Raw genomic sequence first — 18,141 nt, 5'->3', positions numbered from 1 at the left:
TCATCAGACTGTACCTTGTACTGTTCCGATGTGTGAACCTCAGTTGGGAATAGGTAGAATTACAGCCATGTTAACTGCTTTCCTTGACTTTCTCGTTCTGTTCTGTGTGAACATGCTCTGTGTAATTAAGGGAGTCATTCGAGCATCAGGTTAAGAACAGAATCGGGACATTCTAATACTTCCCAGGGTGTAAATTCTTTAGTGGCTAATGAGACCTGAATTCACTTATCGGTCAGCGATCATCTCTCATAAATATGTATACACAAAAGATTGAATATATCCAACACTGAAAAATAAATGACACAAATAGACTGCCTGTTTCATTTTCCACTTATACTGAAGGGCAAATTTCAGTCCCCAGTCTTTAATTCAGGGTCAGGATCACACGTCAAGGTAGGAGATGAGGAGGCTTTACCCAGCAGGTAGTGATTCTGCAGAGGCCCATCTACCTGCATGTCTGACTCCATTTTCCCTCTATTTTTTTTGTCAAATTCCGCAGTGATCTGGGCTAGCGTCTTGCCCTTTGTTTCTGGCAAGGTGAAACCGAAAAACAAAGCAGATACCAAACACACACACAGAAAAGGCAGGAAGCAGAAGTTTCCCAGGCTACCGACGAGGAACGGGAACAACATTCCCACCAGGAACAGGCTAAGCCACATGAGTGAACCGGCGACCATGTACGCCGCTGGCCGAGCTGCCTGGTCGAATATCTCAGCTGGTAAGATCCCCGTGACGCCTGCAGGGCCCAAGCCGAAGCTGAGGATGTAACAGAACAAACAAGCCATGCTGACGTATGACATACCTGCCACCCCGTTGCTCTGAAGGGTAAGAGCTACAGTAAAGACTACTGTCCAACAGGTCATGAGACTGTACCCACCAATAAGAAGGTACCTGCGGCCTACACGTTCAATCAGGAGATTACTCAGAATGGAAGCAGTTAGCTCAGATGCCCCCGTGCCGATGGTGACGTACTGAATTTTCTGTGGTGGAATACCTGCTTTGAGAAAAATGTAGGAAGCGTAGAAGTAGAAAGAATCGTTGCCACAGAGCATCATGGCACTACTGGCAACCATAACCGTACGGAGTTGGGATCGCAGGTCTCGGTCCTTAAACAGGGACCAAGGCGTTCTGGCTGTAGCAGCAGATCCAGAATTTACGGCTGCAGACAGTTGCTGCTGCTCCTGAAGCATCTCCTCCATCTCCAAGACAGGAGCCTCCCCTCCACGAAGTCTCCTCAGTGCCTGGACACAAGCTTCCCTGTCACCCCTGTCAATGAGAAGGTATCTGGGGCTTTCGGGAAACCAGGGTAGGGTAACCAGCTGAATCAACGCTGGCAGAGCATTACTAGCTAGTAAATAGGGCCAAAGAGGCGCCGCACCCAGCACCTCAGTGAGTCCCACAACTTGACCCAAAAAGATCCCAAATGCTGTGAAAACAGCAGAGGAAAAAGCCACGGCACCTCTGAGGTGTTTGGGGGCACTTTCCCCGAAGTACATGGGCTGGATGTTCATACTGACACCTGAGTTCATCCCCACCAAAAAGCGAGCGGCTATGATCATCTCAAACGATTTTGCAACCCGGCATGTTAGCACAAGCAAGGCGCCTACAAACTGGAAAGAATTGTTCAAAAGCAGCGACTTCTTCCTACCAAAGCGGACCGCCATAGGCCCTGCTAACAGGGCCCCTAGCAAACCGCCCAGTGGGAAGGCGGACACGATGATGGTCCACACCAGGGTCACCTGAGGAGTATCCAAGCCTGTGCCCCAGCGCTCCGTGTAGGTATCATTGATAAAACCCTGGACGTAGCTGGTGGGAGCGTTGATGATTGAGATGTTGTAGCCATACTGGAAGGTTCCTCCGATGGCAGCAAAACACACAGTCAGACCAAGCGTCCAGGAACAACCTGTGGGTTTTCTGGTTTCTTCTGGCTCAGTATCTCCTGTAGCGTCCATGTGGAAGACAGGTGTCCCGGAAGAAAAGCAGAACTGTGTGCCTTTCCCTGTATATCCTACAGCATATGGTTCGCCACAGGCCTTTCAATTAACTATTTGTAGTTAAGTTTAATGGATAGCTGACTTGTTTAATTAACTGTTTCATATAAAAATAATCTTATAACAGCAAGGTGACGTTCTCCTTGCACTGCAAAAACGAAACACAGCTACTGCTGAAACCGGCTTTAGGGCTGTTTTATTACTTCCTGATTTTTGTCTGTCAGGCAACACCTACTGACAACATGCATTGATTTTGCAGCATTGAAGCCTTCTACCCAAACTCAGTGGAAAAGTAATATTGTATGTTTCATTGTGGCGAAGTTCTCAACTATCAACACTAAGCTGCTGACCCCAGATACTGTATTCAGGCTTTGCGATGTACTCTGACAGACAATGCTGGGGGAATACAATGCCTTCTGATTCGCGTGTTTCCTTGTGAAGCTCGCACTGGATGTTCATTGGTTAACGTCAGTGCGAAACATTACGTCATCTCGCTGCGACTATTACGAGTAGACGAAAAGCAAAGATGTAAGTAAACGCCACGATGTCAGTTAGTGTTTCTTACACACGCAGGGCTAATAAATGGCAACGAATTGAACTGAAATTGCACCAAGTGCAGTATTTTGGCCTTAAAGTTACACGTGAACATCAGCACATATCATGATACGCCACCAACAGTTCTCCTGCTAATGCTAAAATGCACAAGTAGGGGGCGAGCTAGCTTGTGTGTATTACAGTGGACAGGTTGTTGCCTGTCAATGAGAATTTACTTCACACTTTAATAATATTAACGTTGTGTCGGTAATGGAAATTTATTTTCAATGCAAAGAAACGTTTAAAAAAAAAGGCCATTTGTCGTAACTAAATAATTGTGATGCCATATGAATGTGAACAGTCTGACTTGTTGCCTTATGTTCCAGTATGCAGATTTTTATTATTATTTATTTATTTATTTTGCGGAATCCCCACGAAACACGAATCCGTGCATTTAAATCTTAGATTGCACTGGATGCAGTTTGATGTTTCCTGCCAGTTCATTAGGTACACTAATCAAAAAAATTGCATTCTAATAGTCCCGCAGCAAATCAGCTCCATGAAGGATAATACGAATAAGAATAAGAAAAATTTGTCCCTCAATGGGGGAAATTGCAGTTTGCAACAGCATACAGAAAGGGCAGAATAAAAAATAATAGTAAAAAGAGTAGCATGTAAAAGATAAATAACAAAATAGAATAGGATAAAAATAAATTGTACAGATTGAATTGTAAAATATTGCACAGACTGGTGTAACTGGGTTTTGAAGTTTTTATACCTTGTGGTGTAATACTGTTGCACATAAATAGGAAGTTTTTATACCTTGTGGTGTAATACTGTTGCACATAAATAGGAAGTTTTTACACCTTGTGGTGTAATACTATTGCACATATATCAGGAGTGTTCGTTGTGCAGCCTTACAGCAGCACGAAGGAAAGACCTTCTGTATCTTTACTTCACACATCGAGGGGTATATAAGGTTCGGTTTCTGTTGAAAGGTGGTAATTCAACTGTCTGATCATTTTGGAGGGTTTAGTTTGTCGAGATGTCTAACTGGATTGAAGTAAACACCAAAGTGTTTTTGTTATTTAGCCTAGCCCACTGACTAAAATGTTGTTGTCAGAAAAACAGAAATTTGTCTGTACGAAACAATTCAATAGTACTACAAACCACAGCCTCCAAAATGAAAACACACTTGAATCAACAGCTCGTTTGGTTATTTGAAACGCCATAATAAATAAATACCATAATAATGTAGAAAGTGAGTGTATACTGCACATATACAAAGGTGTTAGATGTTAAATGCGTTACATTCTGGATCCTACTCTAACAGGGCGCCTTCCCCAACTAAGAGGAAGGAAGACGAGAAGAGTAAACAGCGCGGTAAGGAGAAGTCAGGAACCACAAAAGAGGGGGCTGACAAAGACCGGGGCCGGGAGAAGAACCGTACACGACGCAGCGCTTCTAGTGGGAGCAGCAGGTCAGAGTCTTACTACCTGGAATTTTAACCTCCTATTGTTTTGAGTGCAGTTGCATCTGATTTAAATCTATAAACTGCATAAGCTCAGTCTTCGGGCTTTAATCGACTCCTCAGGTCCAGCTCCAGCTCCAGCAGCAGCTCAGGTTCCAGCTCTGGCTCCTCCAGTGGCTCCAGCTCCTCTGCCTCCAGCCACTCGGGCTCCTCCAGTTCCCGCTCCTCTTCCTCCTCATCCTCATCCTCCTCGCCGAGCCCCAGCCGCCAGCGCCACAACAACAGGCGACGCTCCCGCTCAAAGTATGGCACCGGTTACTGTGGAGCACATGAAAACATAAACGTAGCAATAAATTAAGTGCTGAGCATTCCCTCTTCTGTGAGAACTGCTTAACTCTCTACCTCCCAACACTTACTCTAGATCTGTAGCCGCTTTTAAGGGCTACATCATTAAACAAAATCAAATGTCTTTGAAGGTCAAAATCAGCAAAGAAGGATGACAGGGACCGACGACGTAGGAGCCCCACACCCAAACCTACCAAGGTGTACCTGGGCCGGCTCACCAGAAACGTCATCAAGGTAAATTCTTTCCGTTTTAACTACATGAATGTAAAGTGTCAATTTAGTTTGATTATGAATACTTGGAATACTTGCGGGCAGTTATTGTCATGGCAGTCAAAAATCGGTCCCAACATTTCCTAAACAGTCCTGAATAATGTTGTGAATGCTGGCTCTAACCATTCTTTTTATCCATTATCTATCTGCCCAGCCTTAAGCTTGGTTTCTAGCTACACATCACTTGGCCACGGCGTAGCTCCAGACCCGACACTGTAGCCCCACGGCCTAACCTGACATGCACCTCCCGAGAAATGTGTTGACGCAGGCCGCAAAGGCTGTGATTGATCCAAACTGCATTTCCGTGTTCATGTGTCATAGCGGTCCGACATGAACAGAAAGTTCTCCTTGTTCAGGCTCCTCCACACCTTCTACTCAGATGACTTCTCTGTGTTCAGTTTCTTCCTGTTAAACGGGAGTTTGTCCTTGACCCAGCACGTTAGTGCTTACTTTCCGAGTTTCAAGCTCCAGGTTACCAAAACTTGATTCTATATAAGTCATGGTAATAAACATATTTAGTTTGCTTTGATATGTTGCTTACGTTGCCTGCAATTACCTGCTTGCAGTCGTGTGACATCTACTCATGTCCACTCAGGTGTATTTGAGGCCCTGATATCTTGTCTTTGCAAAGCTGAGAGAAATTAAATGGAATTGGATGGAACACGCAAAAAACTGATGACTAACACAGTTTAACCATTCTGTGGAATAATGTCATGACCTTTTCCACTGGTGATCACTCCAGTCATCTTAAATGGAACAGTTATCACTTCCTCAGGTTTTTACACTACACAGGAAATAATCAGCCAGGAAGTGAGTGAAACTGACCGAAAAGAGAAGCACTGTGGAGATACATGGTCGTTCTAAAGTAAAGGAGAAACAAGTATAATACAAACTGAACTGTGGTAGAAATCTACACAGACCCTTCCTGTTATTGGCTTGAAGGTAATCCACGCACAGTAGAAATAGCCGGAATAAGGTTCCTCTTTAGATACGGGGCTATAGCATGTCCAGACGTAGGGGTGAATCTGAATGCGTTCTCTGTTGTGCCTTTGAAGGAACACATCCAGGAGATCTTCTCCACCTACGGCAAGATCAAGATGATTGACATGCCAATGAACCGCATCCACCCTCACCTGTCCAAGGGCTACGCCTACGTGGAGTACGAGACCCCCGAAGAGGCAGAGAAGGCCCTAAAACACATGGATGGAGGTAGGAGGATGTGAATTAAACTGATGAGGAAAGACGCTGTGTGAGAGTCATGTTCTGACCGAGGATTATTTACTGTTAACAGCTGAATTGTTTAATACACATCGCTCAGTAAGGTAGAAGATGAAGGTTGTTCCAGAAGGAGCCTCTTACTCTATACTCCTCAGACCCCAAACTGATTGAGTATTTGCTGGATTATAGATACCCATAGAACCCAAAGGCTCCCACTACTGACGTCCTGGTGCTGGACACCACAGGACGCCCTCACAAGGCCCGTGGCTTTGAAATTTGCATCTCAAGTTGTGACCCCTTAAAGCCGAGAGCAGGGTAACACTTTCCCCCGTTGCCCTTCAGGTCAGATCGACGGCCAGGAAATCACAGTCACAGCTGTGCTGACTCCCACAGTGCGTCCTCCTCCTCGCAGACTGTCCCCCCCACGCAGGATGCCTCCTCCACCTCCGATGTGGCGCCGCACTCCACCCCGAATGAGGAGAAGGTAATCAACATGTGATGAACATCAGAATATCAGAGAGGGTGGAGCAGTTTGGAAACTTCATAATGCTGATTCATTACAACTGGTCATGACATTTAGATGTCATCTAAGTAAAGTCTCTGAGATGTCTCATCTGCCTGTCATTTGTTTTATTTTCCTGTCTTCCCAGGTCCCGGTCTCCAAGGAGACGCTCTCCAGTGCGACGCAGGTCTCGATCGCCCGGCCGCCGGCGCCACCGGTCGCGCTCCAGCTCGAACTCCTCCCGCTAGTTAACGTAACCCCCCTGTTTCAATCTTCTCCTTTGTTTTGTCCTTTTGTTCAGTGCATTCAAGCAAACGGTGAATTAAAGTTTTAGTGCTGTTAGCCGTGAGTTAGTTACGTGGCGAGAAAAAGGACACCAAAATCACTACGGCATCAGTAAATCATTTGAGCCAATATTTTATGCCAGCATTCACTACGGTATACTATATCATAAGACACACAACATATGAAGACTTCAAACTCTTCTAAAGGGAGTGTAAATGTAGTGTACAATACTGTATGAAGGAACTGATGTATAGCAGGTGTTTGTATAGGCAAGAGCTACTATACACGTTGCCAGTAGTACAGTGGTTGCCAAATAGTGGGCCTCAAATCCTCTCAACTAAACTATTTCAGCCCTGGTGAAAAATCATTACTTTTATTACATGTTTTTGTTGTATTTTTTATTGTTGGCTGTTACTAATTTATTGTCAGAAATATATAGAGCTGTAGAAGAACCAGTGTTAGTCAAAGTGACTATTTTTGTACGTGCTGTCAGTGGTCAGAAAAAAGACAACCTGAAATAAAATGACATAATTATGAGTCATTATGGAAACATCCAACCGATAAAACGGTGACTAAATACGAGACATAGTCGGCAACATTCTGTAGTTTGTTCTCTTCTGGTTATTACTATTATCATTACTATTATTAATATTAACTGATTTTAGCCAAAACTACATGTGTCCTCCAAATGCAATAATATAACTCTTAAATGTATTTAATTCTTAAATTGATTGAAGACATTACTCAAACATACATACATAATTTTATAGGAAATTGCTTCTTATTTGACAGCCCCAGACTAAATGCTGACCTTTTATGCGTAGGAAGTGAAAGTGGTTCCTGGTGGAGACATGACTGTGTTGCGGATGAATGGGGGGTTTCGACAGAAGGGAGAGCTTCCCTTTCCCACCATCAGCAAAAGGCATAGATGCTTTGTTGAGAATTTGACACATTTAGGAAAGTTGCAGGACATATGCGAGATTATCAGCGGTTCGGTTCGCATGGACATTCTGAATCGTTCTGATTAGAGAGTACAACTTAGCTGTTTACATGGAAATAGCTTATGTTCCGGCATAGATCTGCCTGGCCAATTACATTCATGTCATCTGAGCACTGTGGAGTTGAATTTGTTTACATCAAAATGACTGTAACTGATTGTAGGACTAGACTATCTAATTGTGTGCAGAGGTATTTTTTTCTCTCTGTATCAGTTGCTACACGCCCCATAATGAAATCCCAGTGGCGTGTTACCACACTTCTGGTAAGAGCTATTTTTGACATGCAAAGGAAGTGTAGGGAAACACCGTACCACTCTGTGATTAACACACTTGTCTCATCGCTGCACAAGCAGATACGCAGAAATGACAAATGGTAGTTTTAGTGTTACCTAATGGAAAAAAATAACACAACACAAGAGGGTATGACCTGCCGGAAATAAAACTAAAGTTCTTTCCCCAGCAACTGACAACACTGAATTAATTCAATAAAAGGTTTTGACTTATATGAACCATTTATTTTCAGTGGCGCTGCCGACACAGACTCCATCTTTCGGTGGAAATTTTATATTATTATCCAATAAATCAGAATTTTCTTCTCGACTTCCGCCATTGGTATAGCTAAAAACTATGGCTGTCAGTAGATCAAAATATTTAATCGCGATAAATCGTATGATTTTCATAGTTGAGGCACGGTTAATACGAATACATTGTTCTGAAAATCTGTTTCAGTCAGGGATCTTTTTCAAGTTTTTAATGCTGTGAACAAATTTGCTTGCTTTGTACAAATGTACAGTATGTACTGTATTATTATTATTATTGCAACAGCCCAAGTGTTCTCTCCAGAATTAGCCATAAACCCCATTTTGCGATTGCTGTTGAAAGCTTGTTGCTTTTAGAGTAAAGTGTCTCCTTTGCAATATATCCTTTCCAGTCTGCTTTTGCATTATCTGTGTGCTTGACCAGTAAGCTTCGAATATGAACGTGCTGATCAAAAAACCCATTTCTTCATCAATTTCTGCTCTTTTGTTTCTGCTTGCTTTCTTCTTCTCCTCTTTGGCTAATAATATTGGCATCATAACTGAACATTTTGGTTTTTGTATTGTCCCAGATGTGGTAAATGCTTTTCTTACGCCCCTTGAGTTGTATTATCACTGTATTTACTACTGTGAAGCCTGTGGTTCATCCTGCTGTTTGCACCCGGGCCATTTGGCCATTTGGCTACAGCGGCATTGATGTGGCGTTGATCTTTTCTTTTAAAAAATGCGCTGTCTGTGTTCTTATCCCTGAACCAGTGATGATTTTAAATAGTTTTAAAATAATTATTATATTCAGTGTTAATGAGTGAAATCTATCCAGCATTTACTTTTAGTGCTGCCTGCTGCCATTTTGATAAAAAAAAACAAAAAAAAAAAACAGACTTTATATGGTGCTACTGGTCAGCATTGATGTATAAATTTGTACTGTTCTTTTCCTTCTTTATACACATTTAATGGAATTGGACTAACTAACAGAAATACCATGCAGTAGCTCCACAGTGAATAGCTATCTGATGATTCTCATACATGTCCTGTTTAAAGGAAGCCACGGGCTGGGATGGGACTGACGCACTGTAACTGCAGTTTTCTTGTGTGCTAATTATATGACAGAGTTATCAGTAACTAAAAAAAAACATTCAAATTAGTCACACATACCCATCAGCAGTTACATATCACATAGTTGTTTTGAAACTGACGGTACAGTGTCCCTGTCAGAGTTATTTCTGTTCTTTTTTCTTTTTATGTTGCTGTGATACTTGTGTGTGTCTTATTTTGTATAGCTGACAAATTGCGCTGTTCGTCTTGTGATTGTGTAAATAAACTCAAGATTTCAACACCTCTCACCCTCTTTCAGCTCTGTTTACCTATATAAGGCTTTTTTTTTCGTTGGTAGGAGGGATGCTGAGCAATAAGGGCAATCACGTGTGGGTTTTTCTCTCGAAGTTGCTATGTGGTGTGTGTTTTTCATCACAGCAGCCCCATTTATAAACTGGATTTTTCATCTGAAAAGTCAGAGGTTCTCTGTCCTGTAACTGAAAAGTGAGACACCAGCTTCGACCAGATCTCTACTTGGACCAAAGATGCCTTCCTCCAGTAGCTGTGGACTGGCCTTTATGTGGATAGCTGCGTTGCTTTTCCTTCTTGCACAAGGTGAGTGTGGCTTTGAATGCAGGGTTTTTAATAGCACCTGAAGACAGGCTGCAAAACTGTAATAAATGAGTTCATTGTTGTAGTATGTACAAATAACCGGATCTGTAAATGATCCAGTTCGCTGACAGTTTCTCTGTCTGTGTGATGCTGATTGTAGGGCAACAGCCTCCTGGGCGTGGCCACCGTCGTTACAGTCCAGTCAAACCCAACTGCTGTCCCACAGCCTCAAAGGGTCGCTTTAAGGAACCCATCGTGGCCTGCTTTGAACAGAAGCCACACAAATTTCCTCATTGTAGGATACATGCATACATGTGAGTACTCAATATCACAAGCTTGCTTTAGCTCGTCTGTTATACATTATATATCAAATCCAGTAACTACGTCAGAGGCATTACTGATTCACACTAACATTACGTACACTAGTGACAGCAAATACAATCTGACATAACAATCCTGCACTAAAATCCTTTATGTCTGTTGTATTGTTCACTTTAAACTGTAACAATCATTTTACAAACAGCAGTCGCCAAAAGGAAAGATGAATCAACAGCTCTTGGTTATTTTATGAGAATGCCAAATACCATAACCTTCATAAAGCTAAGATTTGGAGCAGGTCTCTCATATTAGAATTTGTTTTCACTAATCTACCTAATGAACTGTCAAGTGAGTGTAGTCTGGCATTTTGTCATATTTATTTAGCATAACATTAGACTAAAATCAAGAAAAACACCCCAAAAACGTCTCAAATCAATGCATTGCCTCTTTTTTTATAAACCACATCCACATATTAAAAATACAAATTTATGGACTTCTCTCTGCACTTTTGCTCTCCATTAATTGCTCAAAATACAACTCAATTAAAAGTAAGCGAATGGGAGAAAGCGTTGCAAACAGTTATCAAACTTGCTACCTTGCGTGTTGGGTCGTGACTTGGACAGTTTTCTCGAAAGACGTCTTAGTATTGTTCACTCTTGTCTCGGCTGCTAACCATTTTTACTCGGAACAGAAGAGGCTAAATAAAAGTGAACATCTGCAAAATTGTGTGACGATATCAATTCAGTGAATAAAATATGTTCATAGTCTCATCATTGTAGATCAGATCGTCGAATGTCCACACCTTGAGGAGTTACACAGTGTTACAGTTTTGTGTTTCTTTAGAAATTGTTACGTTAGGTCACTAAAACCAACCATTTCTAATTACTGTGTATCTACTTTGTGTACAGATGAGAAAAAGTGTGTTAATCATTAAGCTTTTAAGGTTTTTAAGATTTTTCCATCTGCTTCCTGTTTTAGCGCCAAGCTAATAGCTTTGCACAATGTAGCTAAGCTTAGAAGCTAACTACTGTAGATGTATTTCTTTGTTTAAGAATCAAATTATTTTTTATCTGTCGTTCAATAGTCTCGAAACTGACACCAAGAAATATTGTATGGACCCAAATGGCAGATGGCTCAAAAAAACACTCAAGGAATTAGAGAAGGTGAGTCTGAAGTATATATTTTCACTTGAAGAATGTACATTAAAACTTAACAAACAAATGATTTATGTATGTTGGTGTTATGGCCCTGAAATGTTCCGTCCTAATATTAACTTTCTTTTCTTGACAGAGAGGAATATATTGCAAAGAACTGTGAAAGTCCTTCAACAATCAACAAGGAAATGAAGATGATGTATCATAACATTCCAAGTAGAAATATTCACACTGGCAATAATTTGTAGTTCATTTTTCTTCTAACTTGTATGCAACTTTTGAAATAAATATTATGCTTCCGCAGGAACCTTGTACTGTCTTCTAAAGTAATAAATATAATTTCGAGAAAATGCTGTCTTGTTATTATTGATGCATTTGAAGCTTACATTAGGGTACAACCTGTCTTAAAAGTCTCACGTAAAAATTTTAAAAAAGTTAAATATGCTTTGCGCAGCTTAAAAAGTGGACTGTTTTTATTTCCTGTTTATTCTGGGCTAAGCTAACCTGCTGCTAACTGTAGTATAGCAGTATACTCAATGTAGTTACATTTATCCCATGGGTAGGAGGGGTAAATTAAGGGGTAAGTTAGTTAAAAAATACAAAATAAAAAATACAATAAAATACAAATAAAATAGCATTCCTTATGTGATAATTCTGTAGCTTGCTGCTAGCCTGCTAAGTTTGTATCACAATATTTAGCTAAACCAAATTCGGCAAACCGCTCTGCGATAGACTGGCGACCTGTCCAGGGTGTACCCCGCCTCTCCCCCGATGACAGCTGGGATAGGCTTCAGCAGACCCCGCAACCCTTCACAGGAACAAGTGGTTACAGAAGATGAATGAATGAATGAATGAAATTCTGAAAGGTCATCACTAGCCATGTCCTCTTGTTCGCTAATTCAGCAGCAGCCTCTGCCTGTCTCTGCTGGATTGTAACTGCAGTTTTCTTGTGTGTTAATTATATGACAGAACTAGCAATAACTAAAAAACTATTCAAATTAGTCACACATACCTATCAGCAGTTTGTGTCAGAAGTCAGAATATTACATAGTTGTTTTGAAACTGACGGTATAGTGTCCCTATCAGAGTTATTTCTGTTCTTTTTTCTTTTTATGTTGCTGTGATACTTGTGTGTGTCTTATTTTGTATAGCTGACAAATTGCGCTGTTCGTCTTGTGATTGTGTAAATAAACTCATGACCACCTGATTTCAACACCTCTCACCCTCTTTCAGCTCGGTTTACCCATTTAAAGCTTTTTTTTTTTTCGTTGGAAGGAAGGATGCTGAGCAATAAGGGCAATCACGTGTGGCTTTTTCTCTAGAAGTTGCTATGTGGGGTGTGTTTTTCATCACAGCAGCCCCATATAAACTGGATTTTTCATCTGAAAAGTCAGAGGTTCTCTGTCCTGTAACTGAAAAGTGAGACACCAGCTCCTACCAGATCTCTACTTGGACCAAAGATGCCTTCATCCAGTAGCTGTGGACTGGCCTTTATGTGGATAGCTGCGTTGCTTTTCATTCTTGCACAAGGTGAGTGTGGCTTTGAATGCAGGGTTTTTAATAGTAACTGAAGACAGGCTGCAAAACTGTAATAAATAAGTTCACTGCTGTAGTATGTACAAATAACCGGATCTGTAAATGCTCCTGTTCGCTGACATTTTTCTCTGTGTGATGCTGATTCTAGGGCAACAGCCTCCTAGGCGTGGCCCCCGTCGTTACAGTCCAGTCAATCCCAGGTGCTGTCCGACAGCCACAAAGCATCACGTTAAGGAACCCATCGTGGCCTGCTTTGAACAGAAGCCAAACAAATTTTCTAATTGTAGGATACATGCATACCTGTGAGTACTCAATATCACAAGCTTGCTTTAGCTCGTCTGTTATACATTATATATCAAATCCAGTAACTACGTTAGAGGCTTTAATGATTCACACTAACATGAGGTACACTAGTGACAGCGAATGCAATCTGATATAACAATCCTGCACTAAAATCCCTCATGTCTGTTGTATTGTTCACTTTAAACTGTACCAATCATTTTACAAACGGCAGTCGCCAAAAAGAAAGATGAATCAACAGCTCTCGGTTATTTTATGAGAATGCCAAATACCATAACCTTCATAAAGCTAAGATTTGGAGCAGGTCTCTCATATTAGAATTTGTTTTCACTAATCTACCTAATGAACTGTCAAGTGAGTGTAGTCTGGCATTTTGTCATGTTTATTTAGCATAACATTAGACTAAAATCAAGAAAAACACCCCAAAAAAGTCTAAAATCAATACACTGCCTATATATATAAATAAAATAACCTCATCCACATATTAAAAATACAAATTTGTGGACTTCTCCCTGCACTTTTGCTCCCCATTAATTGCTCAAAATACTACTCAAGTAAAAGTAAGCGAATGGGAGAAAGCATTGCAAACAGTTATCAAACTTGCTAGCTTGCGTGTTGGGTCGTGACTTGGACAGTTTTCTCAAAAGACGTCTTAGTATCGTTCACTGTTGTCTTGGCTGCTAACCATTTTTACTCCAATAGAAGAGGCTAAAGAAAAGTGAACACCTGCAAAATTATCTTACAATATCAATTCAGTAAATAAAATATGTTCATAGTAGATCATAGTCTCATCATTGTAGATCAGATCGTCGTATGTCCACACCTTGAGGAGTTACACAGTGTTACAGTTTTGTGTTTCTTTAGAAATTGTTACGTTAGGTCACTAAAACCAACCATTTCTAATTACTGTCTATCTACTTTGTGTACAGATGAGAAAAAGTGTGTTAATCGTTAAGCTTTAAGGTTTTTCCGTCCGCTTCCTGTTTTCGCGCCAAACTAATAGCTTTGGACAATGTAGCTAAGCTTAGAAGCTATCTACTGTAGATGTATTTCTTTGTTTAAGAATCAAATTCTTTCTTATCTGTCGTTCAATAGTCTCGAAACTGACACCAAGAAATATTGTATGGACCCAAATGGCAGATGGCTCAAAAAAACACTCAAGGAATTAAAGGAGGTGAGTCTGAAGTATATATTTTCACTTGAAGAATGTACATTAAAACTTAACAAACAATTGTTTTATGTATATTGGTGTTATGGCCCTGAAATGTTCCGTCCTAATATTAACTTTCTTTTCTTGACAGAGAGGAATATATTGCAGAGAACTGTGAAAGTCCTTCAACAATCAACAAGGAAATGAAGATGATGTATCATAACCTTCCAAGTAGAAATATTCACACTGGCAATCATTTGTAGTTCATTTTTCTTCTAACTTGTATGCAACTTTTGAAATAAATATTATGCTTCCGCAGGAACCTTGTACTGTCTTCTAAAGTAATAAATATCATTTCGAGAAAGTGCTGTCTTGTTACCAATGGTGCATTTGAAGCTTACATTAGGGTACAAGCTGTCTTAAAAATCTCACGTAAAAATTAAAAAAAAGTTATATATGTTTTGCGCAGCTTAAAAAGTGGACTATTTTTATTTCCTGTTTATTCTGGGCTAAGCTAACCTGCTGCTAACTGTAGTATAGCAGTATACTCAATGTAGTTACATTTATCCCATGGGTGGGTGGGGGGGGGGGGGGTAAATTAAGGGGTAAGTTAGTTAAAAAATACCAAATAAAAAATACAATGAAATACAAATAAAATAGCATTCCTTAAGTGATAATTCTGTAGCTTGCTGCTAGCCTGCTAAGTTTGTATCACAATATTTAGCTAAACCAAATTCGGCAAACCGCTCTGCGATAGACTGGCGACCTGTCCAGGGTGTACCCCGCCTCTCCCCTGATTACAGCTGGGATAGGCTTCAGCGGACCCCACAACCCTTCACAGGAACAAGTGGTTACAGAAGATGAATGAATGAATGAAATTCTGAACGGTCATCACTAGCCATGTCCTCTTGTTCGCTAATGCAGCAGCAGCCTCTGCCTGTCTCTACTGGATTGTAACTACAGTTTTCTTGTGTTGCTGATTATATGACAGAACTAGCAATAACTAAAAAACTATTCAAATTAGTCACACATACCTATCAATGTTGCTGTGATACTTGTGTGTGTCTTATTTTGTATAGCTGACAAATTGCGCTGTTCATCTTGTGATTGTGTAAATAAACTCATGACCACCTGATTTCAACACCTCTCACCCTCTTTCAGCTCGGTTTACCCATTTAAAGCTTTTTTTTTTTTTCGTTGGAAGGAAGGATGCTGAGCAATAAGGGCAATCACGTGTGGCTTTTTCTCAAGAAGTTGCTATGTGGGGTGTGTTTTTCATCACAGCAGCCCCATATAAACTGGATTTTTCATCTGAAAAGTCAGAGGTTCTCTGTCCTGTAACTGAAAAGTGAGACACCAGCTCCTACCAGATCTCTACTTGGACCAAAGATGCCTTCATCCAGTAGCTGTGGACTGGCCTTTATGTGGATAGCTGCGCTGCTTTTCCTTCTTGCACAAGGTGAGTGTGGCTTTGAATGCAGGGTTTTTAATAGTACCTGAAGACAGGCTGCAAAACTGTAATAAATGAGTTCATTGCTGTAGTATGTACAAATAACCGGATCTGTAAATGCTCCAGTTCAACATTTTTCTCTGTGTGATGCTGATTCTAGGGCAACAGCCTCCTAGGCGTGGCCACCGTCGTTACAGTCCAGTCAATCCCAGGTGCTGTACGACAGCCTCAAAGGGTCTCGTTAAGGAACCTATCGTGGCCTGCTTTGAACAGAAACCAAACAAATTTCCTCGTTGTAAGATACATGCATACCTGTGAGTACTCAATATCACAAGCTTGCTTTTGCTCGTCTGTTATACATTATATATCAAATCCAGTAACTACGTCGGAGGCTTTAATGATTCACACTAACATTAGGTACACTAGTGACAGCGAATGCAATCTGATATAACAATCCTGCACTAAAATCCTTCATGTCTGTTGTATTGTTCACTTTAAACTGTAACAATCATTTTACAAACAGCAGTCGCCAAAAAGAAAGATGAATCAACAGCTCCCGGTTATTTTATGAGAATGCCAAATACCATAACCTTCATAAAGCTAAGATTTGGAGCAGGTCTCTCATATTAGAATTTGTTTTCACAAATCTACCTGATGAACTGTCAAGTGAGTGTAGTCTGGCATTTTGTCATATTTATTTAGCATAACATTAGACTAAAATCAAGAAAAACACCCCAAAAAGGTCTCAAATCAATGCATTGCCTCTTTTTTTATAAACCACATCCACATATTAAAAATACAAATTTGTGGACTTCTCTCTGCACTTTTGCTCTCCATTAATTGCTCAAAATACTACTCAATTAAAAGTAAGCGAATGGGAGAAAGCGTTGCAAACAGTTATCAAACTTGCTACCTTGCGTGTTGGGTTGTGACTTGGACAGTTTTCTCAAAAGACGTCTTAGTATCGTTCACTCTTGTCTCGGCTGCTAACCATTTTTACTCGAACAGAAGAGGCTAAATAAAAGTGAACATCTGCAAAATTGTGTGACGATATCAATTCAGTGAATAAAATATGTTCATAGTCTCATCATTGTAGATCAGATCGTCGAATGTCCACACCTTGAGGAGTTACACGGTGTTACAGTTTTGTGTTTCTTTAGAAATTGTTATGTTAGGTCACTAAAACAAACTATTTCTAATTACTGTCTATCTACTTTGTGTACAGATGAGAAAAAGTGTGTTAATCATTAAGCTTTTAAGGTTTTTAAGGTTTTTCCGTCTGCTTCCTGTTTTAGTGCCAAGCTAATAGCTTTGCACAATGTAGCTAAGCTTAGAAGCTATCTACTGTAGATGTATTTCTTTGTTTAAGAATCAAATTATTTTTTATCTGTCGTTCAATAGTCTCGAAACTGACACCAAGAAATATTGTATGGACCCAAATGGCAGATGGCTCATAAAAACACTCAAGGAATTAGAGAAGGTGAGTCTGAAGTATATATTTTCACTTGAAGAATGTACATTAAAACTTAACAAACAAATGATTTATGTATGTTGGTGTTATGGCCCTGAAATGTTCCATCCTAATATTAACTTTATTTTCTTGACAGAGAGGAATATATTGCAAAGAACTGTGAAAGTCCTTCAACAATCAACAAGGAAATGAAGATAATGTATCATAACATTCCAAGTAGAAATATTCACACTGGCAATAATTTGTAGTTCATTTTTCTTCTAACTTGTATGCAACTTTTGAAATAAATATTATGTTTCCGCAGGAGCCTTGTACTGTCTTCTAAAGTAATAAATATAATTTTGAGAAAATGCTGTCTTGTTATTATTGATGCATTTGAAGCTTACATTAGGGTACAAGCTGTCTTAAAAATCTCACGTAAAAATTTTAAAAAAGTTAAATATGCTTTGCGCAGCTTAAAAAGTGGACTGTTTTTATTTCCTGTTTATTCTGGGCTAAGCTAACCTGCTGCTAACTGTAGTATAGCAGTATACTCAATGTAGTTACATTTATCCCATGGGTAAGAGGGGTAAATTAAGGGGTAAGTTAGTTAAAAAATACAAAATAAAAAATACAATAAAATACAAATAAAATAGCATTCCTTAAGTGATAATTCTGTAGCTTGCTGCTAGCATGCTACGTTTGTATCACAATATTTAGCTAAACCAAATTCGGCAAACCGCTCTGCGATAGACTGGCGACCTGTCCAGGGTGTACCCCGCCTCTCCCCCGATGACAGCTGGGATAGGCTCCAGCAGCCCTTCACAGGAACAAGTGGTTACAGAAGATGAATGAATGAATGAATGAAATTCTGAACGGTCATCACTAGCCATGTCCTCTTGTTCGCTAATGCAGCAGCAGCCTCTGCCTGTCTCTACTGGATTGTAGTTTTCTTGTGTGCTGATTATATGACAGAATTAGCAATA

General features: G+C 40.3%; 2 protein-coding genes and 1 long non-coding RNA gene across 3 annotated transcripts; 2 read left to right on the top strand and 1 right to left on the bottom strand.

Annotated features, from left to right (window-relative positions):
* Positions 1–350: 350 nt before the first annotated feature.
* LOC311504617 (solute carrier family 2, facilitated glucose transporter member 11-like) lies at positions 351–2,076 on the bottom strand (the record flags this gene model as incomplete). Its single annotated transcript, XM_084567813.1, has 1 exon — positions 351–2,076. Exon 1 carries the CDS (start codon positions 1,950–1,952, stop codon positions 351–353), a length of 1,602 nt encoding a protein of 533 aa, XP_084423939.1. The 5' UTR covers positions 1,953–2,076.
* Positions 2,077–3,820: 1,744 nt separating this feature from the next.
* LOC311504291 (RNA-binding protein with serine-rich domain 1-like) lies at positions 3,821–11,580 on the top strand (the record flags this gene model as incomplete). The annotated part of the gene is made up of 8 exons (XM_084567310.1): positions 3,821–4,005; positions 4,120–4,299; positions 4,473–4,575; positions 5,667–5,820; positions 6,172–6,313; positions 6,480–10,111; positions 11,200–11,278; positions 11,406–11,580. The coding sequence occupies 6 exons, from the start codon at positions 3,821–3,823 to the stop codon at positions 6,577–6,579; spliced, it is 864 nt and encodes a 287-aa protein (XP_084423436.1). The 3' UTR covers positions 6,580–10,111; positions 11,200–11,278; positions 11,406–11,580.
* A 1,037-nt stretch (positions 11,581–12,617) lies between these two features.
* LOC311504000 lies at positions 12,618–14,657 on the top strand. Its single transcript, XR_014699614.1, has 4 exons — positions 12,618–12,799; positions 12,954–13,107; positions 14,201–14,279; positions 14,407–14,657. It is a non-coding gene; the product is annotated as an uncharacterized lncRNA (long non-coding RNA).
* The last annotated feature ends 3,484 nt before the right edge of the window (positions 14,658–18,141 follow it).

This window comes from Chelon labrosus, assembly GCF_963514085.1.
Source record: "Chelon labrosus genome assembly, chromosome: 19".
Taxonomy (NCBI): domain Eukaryota; kingdom Metazoa; phylum Chordata; class Actinopteri; order Mugiliformes; family Mugilidae; genus Chelon; species Chelon labrosus.
Note: the sequence above shows the minus strand (reverse complement) of the source record. Positions and strands in the feature narration are given on the sequence as shown.